General features: G+C 33.7%; 1 protein-coding gene across 3 annotated transcripts in view; it reads right to left on the bottom strand.

The window, feature by feature from the left end:
* Positions 1 to 24,275, bottom strand: part of sulf2b (sulfatase 2b) — a 61,827-nt gene extending 37,552 nt beyond the window's left edge. For 2 of the 3 annotated variants that reach the window (XM_073822839.1, XM_073822840.1), the window contains exons 1-5: positions 24,011 to 24,275; positions 14,375 to 14,593; positions 9,778 to 10,017; positions 2,439 to 2,590; positions 1,925 to 2,094 (exon numbers count right to left, since the gene is read on the bottom strand). In XM_073822839.1, coding sequence (XP_073678940.1) covers positions 1,925 to 2,094; positions 2,439 to 2,590; positions 9,778 to 10,017; positions 14,375 to 14,549 — 737 coding nt within the window. In that variant the 5' untranslated portion in view covers positions 14,550 to 14,593; positions 24,011 to 24,275. The remainder of the gene's footprint in view (positions 1 to 1,924; positions 2,095 to 2,438; positions 2,591 to 9,777; positions 10,018 to 14,374; positions 14,594 to 24,010) is intronic. The other variant, XM_073822838.1, reaches the window with a different exon arrangement.
* Positions 24,276 to 24,357: the final 82 nt, after the last annotated feature.

The raw sequence follows: 24,357 nt of genomic DNA, 5'->3' as shown, positions 1-24,357 counted from the left end.
AGAGGTGGATGTGAATCATAAAACATGTTTTATGAAGAGTTTGTCTGCTGGACGAGCTAAACAGCAGCAAGGCTGTTTGTTTTTTTATTGGTGAAAGCGAGATGACATCAGAAAAATAATAAAAGCACATTAAATTCCAGACACTCTGACTTGAGCAGTTACTTTGAAAGGATGATGGATGTTTATGTGAGTCATAAAGTGGGCAGGTTTGCATCTCCTGGTTTATATATACTCTAATGGTAAATCAAACGTCTGTTAAACTACAACAGAAAGCTTATCACACACACACTGTTTGAAAAGCTTCCCCTTTACTAATCAAAAAATAAATATCTAGTCATCTATTTTGGGTTTTCCCTCATCAGACAGCCTGAGAAAGCCAGTGTGCATGTTTGTGAACATTCTGTCTGATTTCATTCCTGACGCCTCAATATTTCAGGAAAGATGGTAATATTCATTGACAGTACTGCATCTCTTTGCTCTCTCCCTCTCTTTTTCTTGCTTGAATGCGAGAGAAATGGGAGCTCATGGTTGTGTGGTTTTGTGCTTAGAGACACAATGTCCTGAAAGCAAATCGAATCTGAGAGAAAGACAGACAGAGAGAGAATTTAGTACATTAGAGGCTTTTTGTTTGCTCATTTGTGGTGTGTTAACTAGATAATATATCTGTGTGTGTGCTGTCGGATGTATCTGGGGCGTGAAATATATTTATACAAGTACAAAAGCATAAATCTTCAGGCTTCTATGTGTTCTTTTATGTGTATGAAATATGTTAGCATGCAGTTAATAGTATGTGGTAAGTTTTATCTTTCAGTTTACTAACAGTTAGTATGTTTATAGTGTAACTTGTAACTTCATACGCCACAGTAATTAAAGAGAAATGCATTTTTCAATAATTGCACTTAGGAAAATTTTACAAGCTTACAGATTTATTGTAAAGTATATCAATTTCACTGTTATTTAATATTTAACTTCTTTCTTAAAAGATTTTCATGAATCCGGCCCCTGCCCAGGGATTTCCTGTATCCAGAGGCTGAATTTATGAGGTTACCGGGTACAACAGTAGACATGGAGAACTATAAAATGAGATTTTAAGATTACTTGCTGTGCACAGAGAATGAGAGCAGGGTCCTAGAGATTTAGCAAATCCAGCTACCTAAAAACAACTGCGTCACGTGTAGACAGGATTTAACTGAGACTATGTGAGTGTGTACAAATATGCTTTTCATCATCATGTATGTGTTCACCATGTGTGAGAAGAATGGCAGCGTCTCTGTAACAGGAGGATTACAGACCTTGGAAAAAGCGTAGACGGAGAGAGGAGGATTTATCTGCTGGAGGGACAGAAATTGAGAGATGAGATGGACGAAGGGAGAGAAACAGGCATTGAAAAAAGGTCCGGTACCAGCTGGTGGCCAATTAGCAAGAGAGCAGGAGAAACCGACAGAGAAAAGCAAGTGTGTGTGTGTGTCTCTGGGCACATTAGAGTGAACCAAAGAGGACTGTTTCCATTATAACAACTCTATCGAGTAGCACTTGAGTGACAGAAATAGAGAAAAGTGCAGCGAGGTTTCTATTCACAGCGTTATTCATGATTTCCAGCTGTTTCTCGGCTCTCTTCCTGTTCATCTCCTCTACCACTGACCCTTTGCATGTTTTTGTGCCTGTACAACGGAGTCCAAAAGTCTGAGACCTCAATAAAAATTAAATCAGCTTAACCTCAAAATAAACAACATTTTAGGATTTCGAAAAATGTCAAACAATAACCAATAAACAATAAACATAAAAATCTACTGAAGCTCAAGATGCTTTTTGGATCAACCCAAACCATTTAACCTGATCATCAGTTTACACAAATAAAAAAGGGAAAAAGCAAATACCAAAACAAAGAAACTAAAAATGTCAGGCGATGGAGGTTTGGACTCACATGTGCTGTGAAGCGTTGGGGAAGGCAGTGGTGTACTGAGGGGCCGCGTCCTCCGGGCCATGAGGGGCAGCGTGACTGATCACCATCATGATGGGTCTGTGTGGGTAGATCTTCTTTGACATGCGGAAGTAACTGATGCTGTCATTGGTTATGAGATCTGTCAGGTAGTCCTACAAAATGTAGAAAATTTAATCATTAATGTACAAATTTAAAATATTTCAGTCAGAGTTAACATACACCCACATATACTGCACTCATTAGCAAACTTTTCTGAGGTTGAAAGTCAGCCACTTAGATAAGACTGATGAACCCTGACAAAAGACACGGAACTTTGAGAGGGAGCCAATGAGAGAAACAGAGTCAGAGACAGACAGTCTGATTTTGTTATAAATCAGACTAATAAGACTATCAATCAAACTGTTCCAGAATGGATAAAGACATGACAAGAAATGAAAAAAGGAGATGCAATTAGAAAAGACGAGGTTTCACATGACTGGCCACCTTGCACACAGACCTTTGAGTACTCATATCCGTGTTTCTCTCGGACGCCGTTCCTGCACAGAGTGTAGTTGTAGAAGCGGGAATTCTTCACCATGGCGACCCACTCCCTCCAGCCCGGTGGAACGTAAGTACCATTATACTCATTCAGATACTTTCCAAAGAATGCTGAGAAAACACAAACACAGAAGGGAATAGTTATCATAAAGGAAACTGAGCAGTGTAGAAGAGAGCAAAGTTGAGCACAGAATAGTATAACAAAATACAGCAGAGCAAAATACAGTATATGGTAGAGCAGAGAATAGACAAAAAATAAAGAGTAGAGTAGAATAGAGCAGTGTTTAGTACACCAGAGTAGAACAGAGAGCAAAATAGAGCAGAGTACAGAAAAGTAGAATAAAGTTGAGTAAAACAGTATAAAGGGAAATAGTATGGTACAATACAATAGAAAAGTGCATACTACAATTGAGTAGAATAGAACAGAATAGAGTAGAATAGAGTTCAACAGGGTAAAGTGCAACGTGTAGAGCAGAGAATCGCGTAGAACCATGTACTGTAAAGTTAAGTAGAATAGAACAAAGTAGAATAGAACACATTAGAGTATAAAATAGTACAGTGAAGAAAAGATGAGTATAGTAGAATAGAAAAGAACAGAGTTGGAATACAGTTACAACACAATAGAGTTAAGTAAAATAATATAAAGTGAAATAGTATGGTACAATAGAAAAGAAGAGTAGAAAATGATATACTACAGTTGAGTAGAGTAGAACCGAATGGAGTAGAATAGAGTTCTATAGAGTAAAGTGCAACAAAAAAGAGTAGAGAATGGTAGAGTAGAACAATGTACAGTAAAGTTGAGTAGAATAGAACAAAGTAGAGTAGAGCACAGTAAAGTATAAAAGAATATAGTGAAGTAGAGGTGAGTATAGTAGAACAGAAGAGAGTTCAATAGAGTATAGTACATATAGTACAAAACAATAAAGTAGAATAGTGTATCGTAAAGTTGAGTAGAATTGAACAAAGTAAAGTAGAACACAATAGAGAACTAAGAAGTACAGTGAAGTAGAGGTGAGTATAGTAGAACAGAACAGAATAGATTTCAATAGAGTATAGTACAACAGAATAAAGTTAAGTAGAGTACAAGACAATAGAGTTGGGTTGAGTAAAATAGTATAAAGTGAAATAGTATGGTATAATAGAATAGAAGAGTAAAAAAGTAGTAAAGTAGAATGTAGTCCACATTACTTTAATCAACTTTGCCCAAGTCTATGTCACTCTAGTCTGCTCTTTTTTAGTATATGCTATTTAATTTTTTCCACTCATTTCCATATTCAATTCAACTCAACTCTATTCTACTGTACTTGAGTATATGGTACTCTACTTCAGTCTAGTCTACAACTTAACTATAGTATAGTCTACTCAACTCAATTTTATTCTCTATTTTAGTCTAGTCCTTTATACTTTAACCATTTTCCTTAAGTCTAGTCTACATATCTTGGGCTTTTCCCTTTTAATTTTATCTAGTCTGTATATTTAACTCTATTCTAGTCTACTTCTTTATATAATACTCTACTTTAATGTCCACATTACTTAATTGATCTCTAGGCTCCTCTTTTTTTACTTTAGTCTAGTCTGCTCAACTCTATTCTACTCTAGTCTATGCTACTCTACTTTAGTCTACATTATTCTACTTATCTCTAGGATATTTTCCTTTACTTTAGTCTAGTCTAATCTACTCAACTCTATTCTACTTTGCTTCAGTATAGTCTACTCAACTCAAAAAACAGTAAACAGAATAGAGTAGAAAAGAGTAGAGTTAAGTAGAGTTAAGCAGTATATAGTGGAATAGAATAGAGTTCAATAGAGTAAAGCAGAGTAGAATATGGTAGAGTAGATGTACAGTAAAGCACGGTACAGTAAAGTAGTGTAGAATAAAGTATTGTAGAACAGTATAGAGTAGAATAAGTAAAACGAAATAAGAGTAAAGTAGAGCAAAGAATAATAGAGTATAGTAGAGTAGGTAGTTAGCAGAGTAGAACAGAGTAGAGTAGAAAAGTGTATGGTATAGTTGAGTAGAGATGAACAAATTGGAGAACAGTATGGCAAAACAAAGTAGAATAGAATAGAATAGAATAGAATAGAATATGGAGAAGATTTGAGTGAGGAAGAGCAGCACAGAGTACAGTAGGTATGATAAACAGTCTAGAAGAGTACAATGAATCAGAGTAGAACTCAATAGAGTACAGTGAAGTAGTGTAAACTTTTTATACTAAAAATACATTGTGCATTAAAATACAGTGGGCATACAGACACAATCTGCATGTAAAGAAACAGAGGACAGGGAGCTGCATGAAGATGGATGAATATCTGTGTTGGAAATGTTGCATTAGAGAGGATGCTGGTCAGAGCCGGTCTCTCTCCTAGAGGAAGTGTGCTCTAATGGATCACTGTTACCACTAAAAGCCTGACTCACTGCCAGGTGTGTGTGTGTGTGTGTGTGTGTGTGTGTGTGTGTGTGTGTGTGTGTGTGTGTGCAGGCACAGCATTCACAGCTGGTCATGCTATGTTTACATGCACATATAGTTTTTGTCTGATGTCTCTGTCACAAACAGAAAACATCACACACAAATACACAAAAACTTCTATTACAGCCCAAAGGTTTTTAGTTTAATGAAAATCATCTGTTGGAGACAGATTATGTCAATGTTCGTGCAAGAGTCTGTGAGAGTGTGTGTGTGACCTGAGGGCCTGTCACACTGAATCTCTGGCGAGAGTGTGTGAAAAACCCAACAGACCCAACCCTGACTGATGAAACTCACAAATGAATGAGAGCTCAGTCTATTAAATGAATTTTACATTCATGTCAGGTTGGTATTGTTAGAAAGAGTTTATGCGCCATAATGCTTTGGTGTCTATTCCAGAGATTTTCAGATGGAAATCATCAAAGGCAATGAGGATATGAAATACTGATCTTAAAGCCACTGCTGCTACACGCTGATTAGTCTCTAATCTAGTCCAACAATGAAGTTTATGTTATAAAGATATAAAGTACTCTAAAGTACTTAACTTCGCTATGCTATTCTACTCTGTTTTAGTATACACTACTCAAATTAAATATACTCTAGACTATGCTACTCTATTTAAATGTACTCCACATTGTTCAACTCTTGCCTACTCATCTCTAAGACATTGTCCACTACTTCGTTTAACTCTACTTAACTCTATTTTATTCTACTTTATTTTTACTCTGTGTTAATCAACTTTGCTCAAGTCTATGTCACTCTAGTCTGCTCTTTATTTAGTATAAACTATTTTATTCCACTCATTTCTATATTCAATTTAACTCAACTCTATTCTACTATACTTTAGTATATGGTACTCTACTTCAATCTAGTCTACAAGTTAACTATAGTATAGCCTACTCAACTTAATTTTATTCTACTCTATTTTAGTCTAGTCCTTTATGATTTACCATTTTTTCCAAGTCTAGTCTACATATCTTGGGGCTTTTCCCCTTTAATTGTATCTAGTCTGTATATTTAACTCTATTCTAGTGTACTTCAGTATATAATACTCTACTTCAATGTAGTCCACATTACTTTAATCAACTTTGATCAAATCTATGTCACTCTAGTCTGCTCTTTTTTTAGTATAAGCTATTTTATTTTATTCCACTCATTTCTAGATTCAATTCAACTCAACTATATTCTACTGTACTTCAGTATATGGTACTCTACTTCAGTCTAGTCTACAACTTAACTAGAGTATAGTCTACTCGACTCAATTATATTCTACTTTATTTTAGTCTAGTCCTTTAAGTCCTTTTGCTCTTTAATTTAATCTAGTCTGTTTATTAAACTCTATTCTAGTCTACTTCAGTATACAATACTCTACTTCTATGTAGTCCACATTACTCTACTGATCTCTAGGCTCCTCTCATTTACTTGACTCTTTTACGTCTAGTCTGCTCAACTCTGTTCTACTCTACTCCAGTTTATGCTACTCTACTTTCGTCTACATTATTCTGCTTATCTCTAGGATATTGTGCTTTACTTTAGTCTAGTCTACTCAACTCCATTCTACTCTACTTCAGTATATGCTACAATTTACTTTAGTATAGTCTACTCAACTCAATTGAATTCTATTCTATTTTAGTCTAGTTCTCTATGCTTTAATCAAATTTCTCAAGTCAAGTATACACATCTTGAGGCTATTCTCCTTTACTTAGTCTAGTCTACCAAACTCTATTCTACTCTGCTTCAGTATATGCTACTCAACTTCAGTCTAGTCTACAATTTTAGTATAGCCTACTCAACTTTTCAATTTTATTCTATTTTAGTCTAGTCCTCTCTGCTTTAATCAGTTTTTCTCAAGTCTAGCCTACACATCTTGAGGTTATTCTCCTTTACTTTAGTCTAGTCTGCTCACTCTATTCTACTCTACTTCAGACTATGCTACTCTATTTTAGTCTAACTTATTCTACTCATCTCTAGGCTATTTTCCTTTCCCTAAGTCAACTCAACTCAACTTTATTATACTCTACTTCAGTATATGCTACTCAACTTCAATCTAGTCTACAACTTTAGTATAGCCTACTCAACTCAATTTTATTCTACTATTTTAGTCTAGTCGTCTCTGCTTTAAATTTTTTTTATCAAGTCTACTCTTGAGAAACACATCTTTAGGCTATTCTTCTTTACTTTAGTCTATTCAACTCTCTATATATGATACTCTACTTTAATCTAGTCTACATTGTTCTATTGATGGCTAGGTTCCTCTCTTTTACTTTACTCTTCTCAACTCTATTCTACTTTACTTCAGTCTATGCTACTCTAGTTTAGTCTACATTTTTCTACAAGTTTCTAGGCTATTTTCCTTTACTTTTGTCTAGTCTACTGAACTTTATTCTACTCTACTTCGGCATACGCTACTCTACTTCAATCTAGTCTACAACTTTACTCTAGTATAGTCTTCTCAACTGAATTTTATTCTATTCTATTTAGTCTAGTCCTCTCTGCTTTAATAATTTTAAGTCTAGTCTACACATCTTGAGGCTATTCTCCTTTACTTTAGTCTAGTCTAATCAACTCTATTTTATCTACTTCATTATATTATACTCTACTTTTAATCTAGTCCACATTATTCTATTGATCTCTAGGCTCCTCCCTTTTACTTTAGTCTAGTCTACTCTTCTCTATTCACTCGACTTCAGTCTATGCTACTTTACTTCTTTCAACATTATTCTACTCATCTCTAAGCTATTTGCCTTTACTTTAGTCTAGTCTCGTCTACTTCAGTATATACTGCTCAACTTCAATCCAGTCTTTACTTTACTTTAGTATTGTCTACTCAACTCTTTTTTTATTGTCTACTCTATTTTAGTTCAGTCCTCTCTGCTTTAATAAAATTTTCTCCAATCTAGTCTACACATCTTGAGGCTATTTTCCTTTACTTTAGTTAAGTCTAGTGTTCTCAACTTAACTCTATTCTACTCTACTTCAGTATATGCTACTCTATTTCAATCTAGTCTACAACTTTAAGTTAGTCTACTAAAAATTTTTTTTAGTCTAGTCCTCTCTGATTTAATCAAATGTTCTCAAGTCTGTTTTAGTAACTACTCTAATGTATTTAAATCTACATTATACTCCTGTCTACACATCTCAAGGCTATTCTCCTTTACTCATTATAGTCTACTGAACTATATTCTACTCTACTTCAGTCTACATTATTCTACCCATTTCTATTCTATTTTCCTTTACTTTAGTTTACTCTTCTAAACTCTATTCTACTCTTCCTTAGTCTATATATACACAATACTTTATTCTACTCTACTCCACATTGCTTTACGCAAGCCTACTCATCTCTAAGCCATTCTCCTCTATTTTAGTCAAGTCTACTCAACACTATTTTATTCTACTATATTTTAGTCTGGTCTATTCTGGGCTAATCAACTTTTCTCAAGTCACTCTATTCCACTCTATTTTAGTATAAGCTATGTTCCTTTACTTTAGTCTACTCTTCTGAACTCTATTTTAATTTTTCTTAGTCTATATTACTCTACTTTAGTCTACAATATTCTACTTATCTCTAGGGATTTTCCTTTACTCTAGTCTACTCAACTCCACTGTACAGTCTGTGCTACTGTACTTTAATCTACTCTACATTATTCTACTCATCTCTAGGCTATTTTACTTTACTTTAGTCTAGTCTACTCAACTCAACTCCATTCTACTCTACTTCGGTATATGCTACACTACTTTAATCTAGTCTACAACTTCACTTTAGTATAGTCTACTCAACTCAACTCTACTTAGGTCTAGATTATTCTACTCATTTCTAGGCTATTTTACTTTACTTTAGTCTACTATTCTGAACTCTATTCTACTCTTCCTCAGTCTATATATACACAATACTTTATTCTACTCTACTCTACATTGTTCCAATCTAGCCTACTCATCTCTAAGCCATTCTCCTCTATTTTAGTCAAGTCTACTCAACACTATTTTATTCTACTATATTTTAGTCTGGTCTATTCTGGGTTAATCAACTTTTCTCAAGTCACTCTATTCCACTCTATTTTAGTATAAGCTATGTTCCTTTACTTTAGTCTACTCTTCTGAACTCTATTTTAATTTTTCTTAGTCTATATTACTCTACTTTAGTCTACAATATTCTACTTATCTCTAGGGATTTTCCTTTACTCTAGTCTACTCAACTCCACTGTACAGTCTGTGCTACTGTACTTTAATCTACTCTACATTATTCTACTCATCTCTAGGCTATTTTACTTTACTTTAGTCTAGTCTACTCAACTCAACTCCATTCTACTCTACTTCAGTATATGCTATACTACTTTAATCTAGTCTACAACTTCACTTTAGTATAGTCTACTCAACTCAACTCCATTCTACTCTACTTCAGTATATGCTATACTACTTTAATCTAGTCTACAACTTCACTTTAGTATAGTCTACTCAACTCAACTCTACTTAGGTCTAGATTATTCTACTAATTTCTGGGCTATTTTACTTTACTTTAGTCTACTATTCTGAACTCTATTCTACTCTTCCTCAGTCTATATAGACACAATACTTTATTCTACTCTACTCTACATTGTTCCAATCTAGCCTACTCATCTCTAAGTCATTCTCCTCTACTCTAGTCAACTCTGCTCAACACTATTTTATTCTACTCTACTCTCTACTCCTTTATGCTTTAATCAATTTTCCTTAAGTCTTTACTGTACTCTACACTACTGTCCTGTAAGCCACTCTACTTTACTCTATATCATGCAACAATAACATAACATTTTAATCAAGTGATCATTTCAGTCTGTGATTGTAAATGGTCTCCACCTGTCCTGTAGCCAGTGCTGTTGAGGTAAACTCCAAAAGTGCGTGGCTCATGTTGGGCCTGCCAGGAGGGTGAAGAGCAGTTCTCGTTGTTGGTGTAGGTGTTGTGGTTGTGGGCGTACTTCCCCGTCAGCATGGAGGAGCGTGACGGACAGCACATGGGTGTGGTGACAAATGCGTTGGAGAAGTGTGTTCCACCCTGTTCCATGATCCTCCGGGTCTTATTCATGACCTGCATGGAGCCTGGACGAGAGAGAGAGAAAGAGAAAGAGAAAGAGAAGGAAGATCAATCATATACAGTGCCTTGCAAAAGTATTCATACCCCTTCATTTTTTTCACATTTTGTTTTGTTGCAGCATTATGTTAAACTGCTTTAAATTAGATTTTCCCCACATCAGTTTACACTCCATACACCATAATGACAAAGCAAAAACCAGATTTGCAAATTTGACAAATTTATTAAAAATAAAACACTGAAATAAGTACATTGCATAAATATTCATACCCTTAACTCAGTACATAGTTGAAGCACCTTTACAGCCTCAAGTCTTTTTGGGTATGATGTGACAAGCTTTGCACATCTGCTTTTGGCAATTATCTGCCATTCTTTGCCTCACCTTTTCACCTCTCAAGCTCTGTCAGCTTGGATGGGGGCTGGCAGACATTTTCTAGAGTCCTAGTTGTTCCAATCGTCTTCCATTATGGATAATGCTTCTGTGAACCTTCAATGTAGCAGATTTTTTTCTGAACTCTTCTCTAGATCATTGCCTTAACGCAGGTCTGTCACTGAGTTCTACAGGCAGTTATCTTGACCTCAGGACTTCAGGTTTTTGCTCTGATATGCATTTTCAGCTGTTAGACCTTTTCTGAGAGGTGTGTGCCTTTCTAAATCATACTCATTCAAATGAATTTGCCACAGTTTAACTCCATTTGAAGTGTAGTAACATCTAGAAGCAATATGAATGCTCCTGAGCTAAATGTCGAGTGTCCCAGAAAAGGGTATGAACACTTATGCAACGGGATCTTTTCAGTTTTTTATTTTTAATAAATTTGCACAAATGTTAAAAACCTATTTTTTGCTTTGCCATTATGGAGTAGGGGGTGTAGATTGATGTGGGAAAAAAGGTAATTTAAAGTAGTTTAACATAAGGCAGCAACATAACAAAATGTGAAAAAAACTAAGGGGTATGAATACTTTCGCAAGGCACTGTATTACTGAAGGTGACATAAAGTCTGTGCTACTGATTGCTCTACTTTAAAGACAACTTTTGCTTTTTCTCTTCCTCTACAAAACACTAGACATCGGCAGGATAGAGATATCAGTTCTTTCATTTATTCTTTGTTTGTGACATCCCAGCCTTTAAGAGGAAATGTATTGGTTGTTTGTAACCTGGGAATTCATGTGACACCAGTGGTGTGTGTGTGTGTGTGTGTGTGTGTGTGTGTGTGTGTGTGTGTGCATGAATGTGTATGTTTAGAGATATATGATACAGGCTTTATATTCACAAGTCACACACTATTTATTAAAAGTCTCAATTACAGTATATACTTTTCAAAACCCCTTTGTTTTCGCTCCTACTCAGCATTTCTTCGACCTTGCTCAAATAAACACACACACACTTTATTTAAATGTAAATGAGGACAAACCAACTTCGATTGTTTTTACACTACCATTGAAAGGTTTAAGGTCAGTAATAGATTTATGTATTTGATGTAGCAAGGATGCATTGATAGTGTACAGACAATTCTATTTTAAATAAATGCCATTCTTTTTAACATTCTATTTATCAAAGAAGCCTGATTTATTCAAATAGAATCATTGTTTAAAATGACAACATTCAAGAATCATTTCTGGGAACAAACTATTGCTAAGTGAATCTGCACAAACTACACCCCGACTGTCTCAATTGATATGATCGGAGACAGGAAGTCTACTTCACTTTGGCCTTTTGAGACAGGAACACCACACCTCTACAGATTCATGCAGAAAGGTCAGCACAAACAAATATACACTCTGCAAAAATCCTCTTTGTACACACTTTGTACACAAAGGTCAGTAAGGATGGACAACATAAATCAGCATTCACAGAGACGAGCACTCAAGAGGTAACAAGATGAGACAGAGACAGTCATTTCTCTACCACATTGATAATTACAGCTTACACACGTGTGTGTGTGTGTGTGTGTGTGTACAGTATATAAAATCGACACTGGCCAGTGCTGAGAGGAGTGGGGACTTTCCTTCCTAATTGAATCACTGTCTTCCGCTCTGACAAAGCCAAAGATGTCTCTTTTTCACCACACAGAGACAGCCTGTAAAAAATACATGAGCTCTCACGTACACAAACACATTCATCAGACGCAAAGGCTCTTGCAGCATTAGTTCCATCTTGTACCTGTAACCCTTTTAGACTGAGAGATTATGTTTGTTAAAACCATTAGAGATTCTAAAGAACTGCTTTGTTTTGGGAGAAAAAGTATGTGTGACTGTGAAGGGTGTTTACAAGCAGATAGGTCCGGTTATTATCCATTTCTGCCAGTGATTAAAGAAGAGAAAAATGTTATTGTAACTTTTTATCTTACAATTCTGACTTTTTTTCTCAGAATGTCATGATACAAACTTGCAATTCTGACTTTTTTCTTACAGTTGTGAGATATGAAAGTGCCATTCTGATGGTTTTCTCAGAACTGCATGAGGTAAACTCACAATTGTGAGTTATAAAGTCAGAATTGCAAGATAAAAAAATCACAATTCTGGCTTTTTTTCTCATAATTGCAAGGTTATATCTCATTGTGAGACTTTTTTTCTCACAATATTTTTTTTTCCTCAGCATTGTGAGATATAAACTTGCAATTGCAAGTTATAAAGTCCAATTTTGAGGGGGAAAAAGACTGATATGTTCTTAGAATTGCAAGTTTATATCTCTCAATTATGACTTAATATCTTTAAATTGCGTGTTATAAAGTCAGAAGTGCGAGATAAAAACTGATAAATTATTAAAAAAGTCACAATTGTGAGATATAAACTCGCAATTCTGAGAAAAAATGTTTATTTCTCAGAACTGCGAGTTTCTCTTAGTTGCAAGTATATAAAACACAATTCTGAGAACTGGGAGTCAGAATTGTGGGATATAAACTCAAAATTCTGAGAAATTAAGTCAGAATTGCGAGTTTAGATCTCACAATTCTGACTTTAAAACTTGCAGTTGTGAGTTTCTATATCAGAATTCTGAGAAAAAAAGTCACAATTACCTTTTTTTTATTTTATTTTTTTATTTCAGTGGTGGAAATAGGCTTCCATAGGTTATACTGGTTAAAATTGATTAAAATAAATACCTAAAGCAATAGAAATACAGTACACTAAGTTTTTTTTAAGTTAAATTTTTTTTCCCAAAGTTTTTAAGCTTTTGAAAATTGGCAAAATTTAATTATGATCATAAAATGTTATAGTTGTGACAAAAAGTCAAATTTATGCTATAAACAGTCATAATTATGAGATTAAAACTTCACAATTATCATCAAATTGAATTATGATCAAGAAAACTGATCATATTGCTTATTGACCATAAGTAAAAGTAAAAAAAAAAAAGTAAAATTTTAACATAAAACATAAATATGACATAAGTCAAATTTTATTAGATAAATAGTTGTAATTATGATATTAAAAGGACATTATCATTTTTTCATATCTAGGAAAGCCAATTTCTGCCATGTAAAAACAAAAATCTTTTTTTGCTAAATCATAATTAAAATTACTACAGAAAATTTTGACTTCGAAATTATGACAAAAAATTACATTTTTGGAATTCAAATTTATTTTATATTTATTGAAATTTATGAGATTATGAAAAAATATACTACAATAAGTTTTTTTTTCGAAGTTTTATGTTTTTGAAAGAAGTATTTTATGCTCACCAAGATCAAAAATACAGTAAAAACACTAATAATGTCAAATATTATAAAAAAATAATGTAACTGTTTTTTGTTGTAAGGTATTTTAAAATGTAATTTATTCCTGTGATGCAAAGCTGAAGTTTCAGCATCTTTACTTCAGTCTTCAGTGTCACATGATCCTGAAAACATTGTAATATGCTGGTTTGTTGCTTAAGAAAAATGTTCATATTATGAGTAAAAAAAAAAAAAAAGCATTCATTTGAAAGCATTTACCTGTAGCACTATGTCTTTATATATGTCTATATGTCATATAGTCTTTACTGTCACTTTTGATCAATTTAATGCATCCTTGCTAAATAAAAATAATAATAATTTCTTAAAAACAAAATCTTACTGACCCAAATATTTGAACAGTAGTGTATATTTAAATCTGATTGGACGAGTTCTCATTGGAATAACTGTATGATTTAATAGTCTTCAACATTGGTGTCTTTTATCATATTGCATCTACCTGAAAAGCATTTCATCATTGTTAAGGTAGTTTTAGGTATTCCAGCGCATGATCTGTCTAACAACGTTCCAGAAACATTTTAAAATCACTGTAACACATGGACTCTTACAGCTTTGTGTTTCATTTTCTCTCCAAAAAAACCCAAAAGTGTTTCTTTTTATCCTTAATGTATCTACATATTATTTTTCCACTCACCCAATTCAATGTCCTGATCATCGGTGAGGATGAGGATGATGTTTGGGCGGATATTGCGCCGGTCTCGCTGGAACCGAGGTTTCAGTCTCTGATTAGACTGGAAGACGGAGGCATGAGCCACCGCCAACACGGCCAGCAGCACCAAGAGCCGGACCGCCAGCCCCTGCTTCGCCATCTCAGGGCTCCTGCTCACACTATACTGACTTCACCTTGTGGCACCTGTTGGGAAATAAAATAAGTTTTGTTAAGTTTCAAACTCAAAATAAAGCTGAGAAGTTCAGTTCCAGCAAATTTTAACATGACAATTATTTAGGTTAAGGTAGAGGATGCGACAGCATGCGGTTTCACCAGAGAGATCTTATTTATGGTAAATTATTAATGACCTTAATTGTTATAGCCGTAAGTTAGGTCTATATATAAATACGCAGCTTCTCTGGCACTTGAAATATTACAAGAAATGACCTATAGGACCTGGACGTAAAGATAAACTCAATATAAGGAGCCAGCTAACAAAGTGCCAAAAAATGAATATGGAGAAGTGCCAGGGGTCTAAAACTCCTGGTACTTTTTGCTACAGTTAAAAACTGCTAAAAGTTCAATATAAAGACAGAGATGAGATGCAAACTTTAATTATAATATCAAATTGTTACAGACCCCTGGACTAACTTAATAATCTGACATTTATCAATGTTCTGCTGAGTGTGAAATGTTCTTCTTGGTACACATTGTACCATCCAAAACACCATGTTCTGATCAATAAAAATCATCGCTCAGGCTTAGAAGCAAAGGAGGAACTTTCACAGTCTACAATGAAGAATTCAATTCAAGATTTTAGAATTATGTTTTAGTGCCAACGTACTAAAGAAATTATGCAAACCAGATCACAACTGAAGCCCATAAAAAACGTTCTTAAAACATAATTATAACATTAAAAAGTTGACATTATGAGATACTATAATTATGAGATGAAAAATTTACGACTTTTTTAATAATTAACTTTGAATGAGTGTTACATAATGGCAAATACAATCTAAATAAAAATGTTAGGATTAGGGTTAGCGATTATGACAAAAAAAATCTTAATTATGAGATACTAAATTGCAATCATGAGATTAAAAATTACGAGATAAGTGCATTTTCTCATAAATTAGAATTTTGTCATAACGTTAAAATTTCAACTTTTTTGTTATATAAAATGTTATAGTTATGACAAAAAAAAATCGAATTTATAATATAAACAGTCATAATTATGAGATTAAAAAGTCACAATTATGATACAATTGCCAAAATTTAATTATGATCAAGAAAACTGATCATATTGCTCACTGACCATAAGTAAAACATATAACAAAAAAGTTGAAATTTCAACATAAAACGTTATAAATACGACATAAGTTAAATTAATGAGATTTTTTTGTCATATTTTATTTATTGTCAATAAGCAATATGATCGGTTTTCTTGATCATAATTAATTTGGGCAATTTTATCATAATCGTGACCTTTTAATCTCATAATTACGACTGTTTGCCACATACATTTGACTTTTTGTCACAACTATAACATTTTATGTCAAAATTTCAACTTTTTTGTTATATAAAATGTTATAGTTATGACAAAAAAAAAATCTAATTTATAAGATTTATAAGAACATCATAATCGTGACCTTATTATTGTATCACAATCGTGACCTTTTTTTCTCATAATTATGACTTTTTGTCATAACTATAACATTTTATGTCACAATTTTGACTTTTTTCGTCATAATTTGGACTCTGAATTTTTATGTTATAATTATGATTTACTAAAGCATTTTTCCCTATGTGGCATGAATTGGCTAATAGGTAATGGTGCAAAGCAGCCACACAATCTGAAAATTTTCCCATTTTTTTTATATCTGAGATACTTTATTGGGAAAAACTGCATTTGAATGAGCACTCATGTACAGCATCTGGACATATGCCCAGTTGTAATGCTCTACTTTATTAATATTCTGATAAACAACTGCTTACATAATCAAGAGAAAATGCACAAAAACATCTTTTAACCATGGGCATCAGTAATCATTTATAATAAGCCTTATTTATATAAAATGGATCCATATTAGTAATAGCAAAAGTGTCTGTTCAGAAAAAAAAAAATCTTATTTGGTTCCTCGTGGAGAGTTTGCCATACAACTCAACCCAAGTAAATTCAAACCATTGCCTTTCCACAATGAGAAATGATGAATCGCGTTTGGAATAAGCTGTCTCTCTCATTGAGTTTACATTATGGTCACCATCTAATTTGAACCCAGTGAATTAGGATCATCACACGCACACACGCAGTGTCTAGGGTAAGGCTTTTATTGATGCACAATGCTGTTTCATGCACTGTAATCATTTCTTGAGCATGAATAATTTAATAGGACGGAATCCCCTTCTCAGCTGCTAATCTGTGCTGGAAAATAAAACCCCACCCACTGCTACCCACCATGAGCTAAATACACACACCACGCACACAGCAGGGACTAATCTCAAACCGGGGGGGAACTGGAGAGCATAAACAAGCCGAGGAGAGCCAGAGAACGATAACCGGAGGAGTCAGGCTGAGCTGAAGAGGAGTAGCGTGAGCTGGAGAACGTGAAGATGTCACATCTTGGAGTCAAAGAGCAAATCCATGCTGAGAACATCACTTTCGCTGAATTATCACACACAGCGACTCTTTAATACTGTAATACTCCTCTTTGTGAAATTCAAAGCAGCTCATGTCGCTTGTTTCATATTTTGCTACGCTGTAGTTGTTGCTGTCTAGGTGCACAGAGCAGGAACTGATAGTCACAATGTCAGCATATAAATATGTAACCCTGGACCACAAAACCAGCCTTTAGTAGCACGGGTATGCTTGTAGCAATAGCCAAAAATACATTGCATGGGTCAAAATTATCGATTTTTCTTTTATGCCAAAAATCATTAGGAGATTCATGTTTCATGAAGATATTTGGTTAATTTACTACCATGTATATATCAAAACTTCATTTTTGATTAGTAATATGCATTGCTAAGAACTTCATTTCGACAACTTTAAAGGCGATTTTCTCAATATTTTGATTTGTTTGAACTCTCATATGTGACCCCGGACCACAAAACCAGTCATAAGGTTAAATTTGACAAAACTGAGATGTATACATCATATGAAAAAAGCTTAATAAATAAGCTTTCTATTGATGTATGGTTTGTTAGGATAGGACAATATTTGACTGAGATACAACTATTTGAAAATCTGGAATCTGAGGGTGCAAAAAAATCAAAATATTGAGAAAATCACTTTTAAAGTTCCCGGAATTAAGTTCTTAACAATGCATATTACTAATCAAAAATTACATATTGGTATATTTATAGTAGGAATTTTACAAAAAATCTTCATGGAACATGATCTTTACTTAATTTCCTAATGATTTTTGGCATAAAAGAAAAATCAATAATTTTGACCCATACAATGTATTTTTGGCTATTGCTACAAATATACCCCAGCGACTTAAGACTGGTTTTGTGGTCCAGGGTCACATATTCCAAATATTCAAATAGTTGTATCTCAGCCAAATATTGTCCTATCCTAACAAACCATTTTAAACAAAGACCCTTATGACTGGTTTTGTGGCCCAGGTTCACATATAATAACCAGTTACTTTATTATAGCGATGTACTAAAATTTAAATTCTAGCTGCTATGGAATTAATTTTTATGTAAATTAATGTTAATTTCAATGTTTACTAATGCATTATTATGAAAAAACAAGTTGTGTTTGTTAACATTAGTTAATGCACTGTGAACTAACATGAACAAACAATGAACGACTAACTAACTTTAACAAAGATTAATAAATAGTGTAATAAATTTGTTTTGTTTGTTCATATTAATACATTTACTAATGTTAACAAATTACACCTTATTGTCAAGTGCAACCTTTATTGTCTGGTTAATATTTGTGACCCTCAACCACAAAACCAGTCTTAGAACAGGAATATTTGTAGCAAAAGCCAACAATACACTGCATGGGTCAAAATGATCGATTATTCTTTTATGCCAAATATCATTAGGATATTAAGTAAAGATCATGTTCCATGAAGATATTTTGTAAATTAATTATTGTAAAATATTTTTTTATTAGTAATATGTATTGCTAAGAACTTAATTTGAACAACTTTAAAAGCAATTTTCTCATTATTTTAATCATTTATTTATTTATTTTTTTCAAATAGTTGTATCTCGGTCAAATATAGTCCTATCCTAACAACCTATTAAAGCTTATTTATTTCTGATGTATAAATCTCTTTTTTTTTTTTTTTTTAAATGGACCCTTATGACTGGTTTTGTGGTCCAGGGTCACATTTGATAAATGTTTGATATTACAATTTTATACTATTCTGTCCACGTAAATAAAAAAATTAAACTAAATGATTAAAAGTTTATTACTAAAATGTAAAATACATTTTTAAAAGTCACAAATGAATTAATTCAGTGTAACAATATACAGTATGAAAAACTGGTATTCTGAGATGTAATATTTTGTTGGATATTTTGAGGTTTGATAAAGATTGCATTTAACAGTGTGATTAAATTATTGTTTTTAAATAATTTAATAATTCACTTTGAACGAGTGTTAGATCATGCCAAATGCAAACAAAATATAAAAGTTTAGGATTAGGGTTAGCGATTATGACAAAAAGTCAAAATTATGAGAAACTAAGATGCAATCATGAGATAAAAAGTCATAATTATGAAAGCAAGATTTTTGTTTTTACATGGCAGAAATCGGCTTTCATAGGTAATGTAAGTACGAAGTTTAAACATTATATATATATATAGGCCCGGTTTCACAGACAGGGCTTAGACTAAACCAGGATTAGGCCATAGTTCAATTAGGACATTTAAGTCATTTTTATAAACATGCTTAGAAAAAAACATTACTGGTGTGCATCTTGAGACAAAACAAAGGCACTGATATATTTTAAGATCAATCAGTGCAATTTTGTTTCAGTTGAAACAGCTCAGACTTACATTTTAGTCTAGGATTAGGCTTAAACCTTGTCTGTGAAACCGGGGGATAATGTTTAAAAGCAAATTGATAATAAAATATCCAATTCTGTTGTATTTATACCAAATAAATCCTAAAATCAAAAATAACACCTGTCTAAATTGGATTGTAGAAAGTTTGTGAACAAGATGCAGGTTTTTGTACTGAAATGCTGCATACTTAAGTAACACAATGTTTATTGAATTTACCCCAGACTGTTTTGTACATGTACCAGTTTTCAGCCCAGACACAACATTCAGATGTCAGTCTGTGCTAAATCAAACTCAGTCACACAACACACTAAACTAACAGCTTTGTTGTTTTGACACACAGATGGCAGAATTAAATTAATTTTCTTAATTACTCTTCAAGACAGAACTACATGACAGACTGTACTTTCAAAAGTAAGCAGAGCCAAAATTACACCGAAGATGTAAGAAAAGACCAAATTATATTATCACCTTTAATTTGATAATACCAAATGGTAAATAACTCAATAACCATCCCTATATACATCAACCTGCATAAACCACCATAAAGACAGTGGGTTTGAAAAGTTTACCTGATTCAAAACCTGGAAATAAAATTATGATGTAAAACAATTAAGAAATATTTCAGATTCTACACTCTTAAAAATAAAGGTGCTTCATTATGCGATAGAAGAACCCTTTTTTCTAAATGGTTACATAAAGAACCTTTAACATCTGAAGAACCTTTCTGTTTCACAAAAGGTTCTTTGTGGTGAAAGAAGGTTCTTCAGATTATAAAAAGGTAAGAAAGAGATGGTTCTTTAAAGAACTTTTGACTGAATGGTTCTTTGTGGAATCAAAAATGGTTCTTCTATGGCATCGCTGTGAAGAACCTTCTGAAGCACCTTTATTTTTAAGAGTGTATGTCTAAGTCACGAATCGTTTAAGTCAATTTGAGACATTGATCTTACACTCTTAAAAATAAAGGTGCTTCATGATGCCGTAGGAGAACCCTTTTTGTCTAAATGGTTCCATAAAGAATCTTTAACATCTGAAGAACCTTTCTGTTTCACAAAAGGTTCTTTGTGGTGGAAGAAGGTCCTTCAGATAATAAAAAGGTAAGAAATCTTTAAAGAACCTTTGACTGAATGGTTCTTTGTGGAACCAAAAATGTTTTTTCTATGGCATCGCTGTAAAGAGCCTTTTTATTTTTAAGAGTGTATGACGGTCAGAAATTCTTCTATTGAAGCTCAAGATGCTCTATGGATCTTAAATCACGCCGGAGAACATGATCATCAGGTTTTACACAAAGGGTGACATTCTGATATTATTTTACATTCAACTTTTCACTCTAATGCTGATTATATAATCTGCAATGAATCTGAATTCAATAAAAAAGCTGAATCAAAGAGTTTCCACAAGTGGTCTCAGATCACTGCATATCAATCGGTACAAATTACACTTGTAATTTTCGTGTCTGTAATGTCAGTTGACTTCGTTTTGAAGATACTGGGGAGCATTTTCATGCCAAGACAGCTGTGTGCCTCAAGGAAAGCGTTTAAAAAGAAGGAAAGGAATGAAAGAGCGAAGAAAACAGACACCAGTCTCTGAGGAGACAAATCACAAACCCCTTTAACCCTCCGAGACATTAATACAGCCACACAAACACCTCCTCCGTCTCTATTCAAAACACTCTGAATCCACAACCTCCTTCGTTCAGACAAAAACAGCACACAAAACAGATTTCCTCATGCAGAACTTGTCAAATAATGTTATTCTTCGGATAACCAATTGCATATTGATGAAAAGACACGTCTTTGATGAAACACTCAGTCTTTGGTGCTCTGCAATGCTAGCGTACCGATCGCAAAGAGCCTTTAGCACCGTGAGAACGGCCAGCAGAGGAAGAGCGAATTGATTTCTGTTACATTACTGTTATATTTATGGAAAGTCACACTGACATTTGGCAGCTCGGACCAGGGTGGTCAAGGTCCACAGAATATAATTATACTCAGAATGACAGCATACATGATTTTTAATGGATTCTGGGAAATTATAAAGCACATGATAGAGTCTAATAGGTAGCTTGCGTTTAGTCATTACGGTTTTTCTATTTTCGTTCCATGTGGTCTGTGTCTCTCTTGTTTTACGACACAGATATAATTAGTGCGAGGAACGTCCGGCTGACACGACTGACCCTTTCGGCGTACGATGAATCAAAGAAGGTCCTCAAGACACTTAAATAACAAAAGGACTTTTTCAAATATAATTTTTCTTGTAAGCAAAGACTGATACTACTGCACATCATTTCACATTCAAATGCTTTCAATCCCTTGGCTTTCGTACGCTATACTGTACACTCTATCTGCGTTCCTGAAGATTTCACACTTATGGCTGCTTTTGTCCAAAACACAATATACGGTTACCCAGCTCATAGCCACTGGAGAAAGAAAGACTGAGATGGGTTCTTTTACTGCCAGTCCTCACAGGAACTGTAAAGACAGGGGCTTTACTCAAAGATTATATACAAAAGAACAGGATATACAGAACACTACTATTACTGCTTGAACAGAGACTTTTGAAGCATTTACTCTACTATTATCAAAAAATGTCAAAATAAGCTATGAGAGGATATGCGTTTTATGGAGAGTAAGGTGTGCTTTTACACAAAGCGGCACACGATTCTATAAACACCAATGTTTAATACTTTTCTATTCCTCAGCTAAATCATATAGTTTGTAGTCACCAAGCAACACTGCAAATAAGTGCATTAATATAGTATGTAGCTTTTTGGGAGTGTGTTTATAGTGATTTTACAGTGATATGAATCTTGCTTAACCAATTCGAATTTAGAGCAGGAATTCAGATTCAAATTTTATGTAGTTTTCACAGATATGTTGCAAAGAATAATAAAAAAAAAAAACATTATCTAATTTCAGATTTGAATTGTATCTATGAATTTGGATTTACATGTGAATTTAAATTCAGATTTCAGTTTGAATTGCATCTGGATTTATATGTGAACTCAAATTGTATCTGAATTCGGATATAATCATTTAAACTGTATTCCAATTTTAATTTATATATAAATCTGAATTGCATCCGTATTTGCATGTACATCGAAATCTGGATTTAAATGTCAATTGTGAACTTAAATTTGGATTTAAACATACACTATATGTAAACTTTACTCTGATTTGGATTTACATATAAATATGAATTGTATCCGTATTTGCTTTTACATTTGAAATCTGGATTTAAATATCTACTGTGAACTCAAATTGTATCTGAATTTGGATTTAAACACAGAGCATATGAATTATACTCTGATTTGGATTTAAATATAAATAGTATCCGTATTTGCATTTACATTTGAAATCTGGATTTAAATGTCACCTGTGAACTCTAATTGTTTTTTAATTAATTTGAATTGTTTTGGATTAAAATAACCAAGCATATGAACTGTACCCTGATTCAATCTAAATATAAATCTGAATTGTATTCATATTTGCATTTACATTTGAAATATGGATTTGAATGTCAGCTGTAAACTCAGATTGTATCTAAATTTGGATTTAAACATACAGTACATACTGACTGTACTCTGATTTGGATTTAAATATAAATCTGAATTGTAACTATTTTTGGATTTACATCCAAAATCTGGATTTAAATATCAAACGTTATCTCAAATTGTTTCTGAATTTGAATTTAAACATAGAGTACTTGAAAACTATACTCTGTTCTGAATTTAAATATAAATCTGAATTGTATTCGTATTTGCATTTACATTTAAAACCTGAATTTAAATGTCAACTGTGAACTGTAATCGTACTGTATCTACTTTTGGATTTGAATATTTATGTATACAGTACATGTAAAATGTACTCTGATTTGGATTTAAATATAATTCAGAATTGTATCCGGATTTGCTTTCACATTCGAAATCAGGATTTAAATGTCAGCTGTGAACTCAAATTGTATCTGAATTTGGATTTAAACATACAGTACATGCAAACTATACTCTAATTCGGATTTAAATATAAATCTGAATTGTATATGTTTTTGCATTTACATTTGAAATACGGTTTTAAATGTCAACTCAAATTGCATCTAAATTTGGTTATAAAAATATATTTGAATCGCACCCAGACTTAAATATAAATTAGAACTGCATTCAGACTTGAACTGAACCTGGATTTCCGTTAAAATAGAATCAAAACTGGTTTTCGATTTAAATATAAATCTCAATTGTATCTGGAATTTTATTTAAATGTAAATTTGAAATAGGTTTAGAATAAACAAATTTGAGCTCTAAGAGGTTAAAACTACAAAATGTACGAAGCTGAGCAGAATTTAAACAACTTACTAGCCCGAAGTGAGCAGAATCTGGGTTAATGTAGAGTCCCTCAACAGAGGCACAAACCCCCAACTTCACTTTTCAGGAAAACACCTCTCATCCACTCGTCGCTCACTGCTTTCCTTATTCTAAACCTGCTTTCCTCTTCTCTCAGCACCTCGCACAGCATCTCGCGCTTGTTATCATTGTCATCCCTGTCTCTTTCTGCTCTCAAACACCTCTCTCATGTCTCGTTCCCTCCGTTCCGTGAGTACCTCATGGTGTTGATGTCAGATGCCTCGGTCTCTCTCGCTCAGCGCAGCTGCTCATCCCACATGGAAGTAGAAATATCCAGATATGGAGCGCGAGGGCTACGGGACCATCTTAATGGGATCCTTGATAACAAGATACGGTGGTAACACTCCACACACAGCACTTACTCATCTGTCTCTGTAGGTCACTGCGCTGTAGCTATATCCCTCTCTCTTTCTCTCTCTCACGGTTGGAGTCGCTCATGTGCGCTCCTCTCTCTTCACTTCCCTTCTCCCCCCCGTCCAGGCTCTCTCTCTCATTCTAGCTTTATTGCACCCTCTCTCTCTCTTTCTCTTTCTCTCTCTCTCCT

This window comes from Garra rufa, chromosome 18 (genome assembly GCF_049309525.1).
Source record: "Garra rufa chromosome 18, GarRuf1.0, whole genome shotgun sequence".
Lineage (NCBI taxonomy): Eukaryota > Metazoa > Chordata > Actinopteri > Cypriniformes > Cyprinidae > Garra > Garra rufa.
The sequence above is the reverse complement of the archived record's forward strand: the minus strand, read 5'-3'. Positions and strand labels throughout refer to the sequence as shown.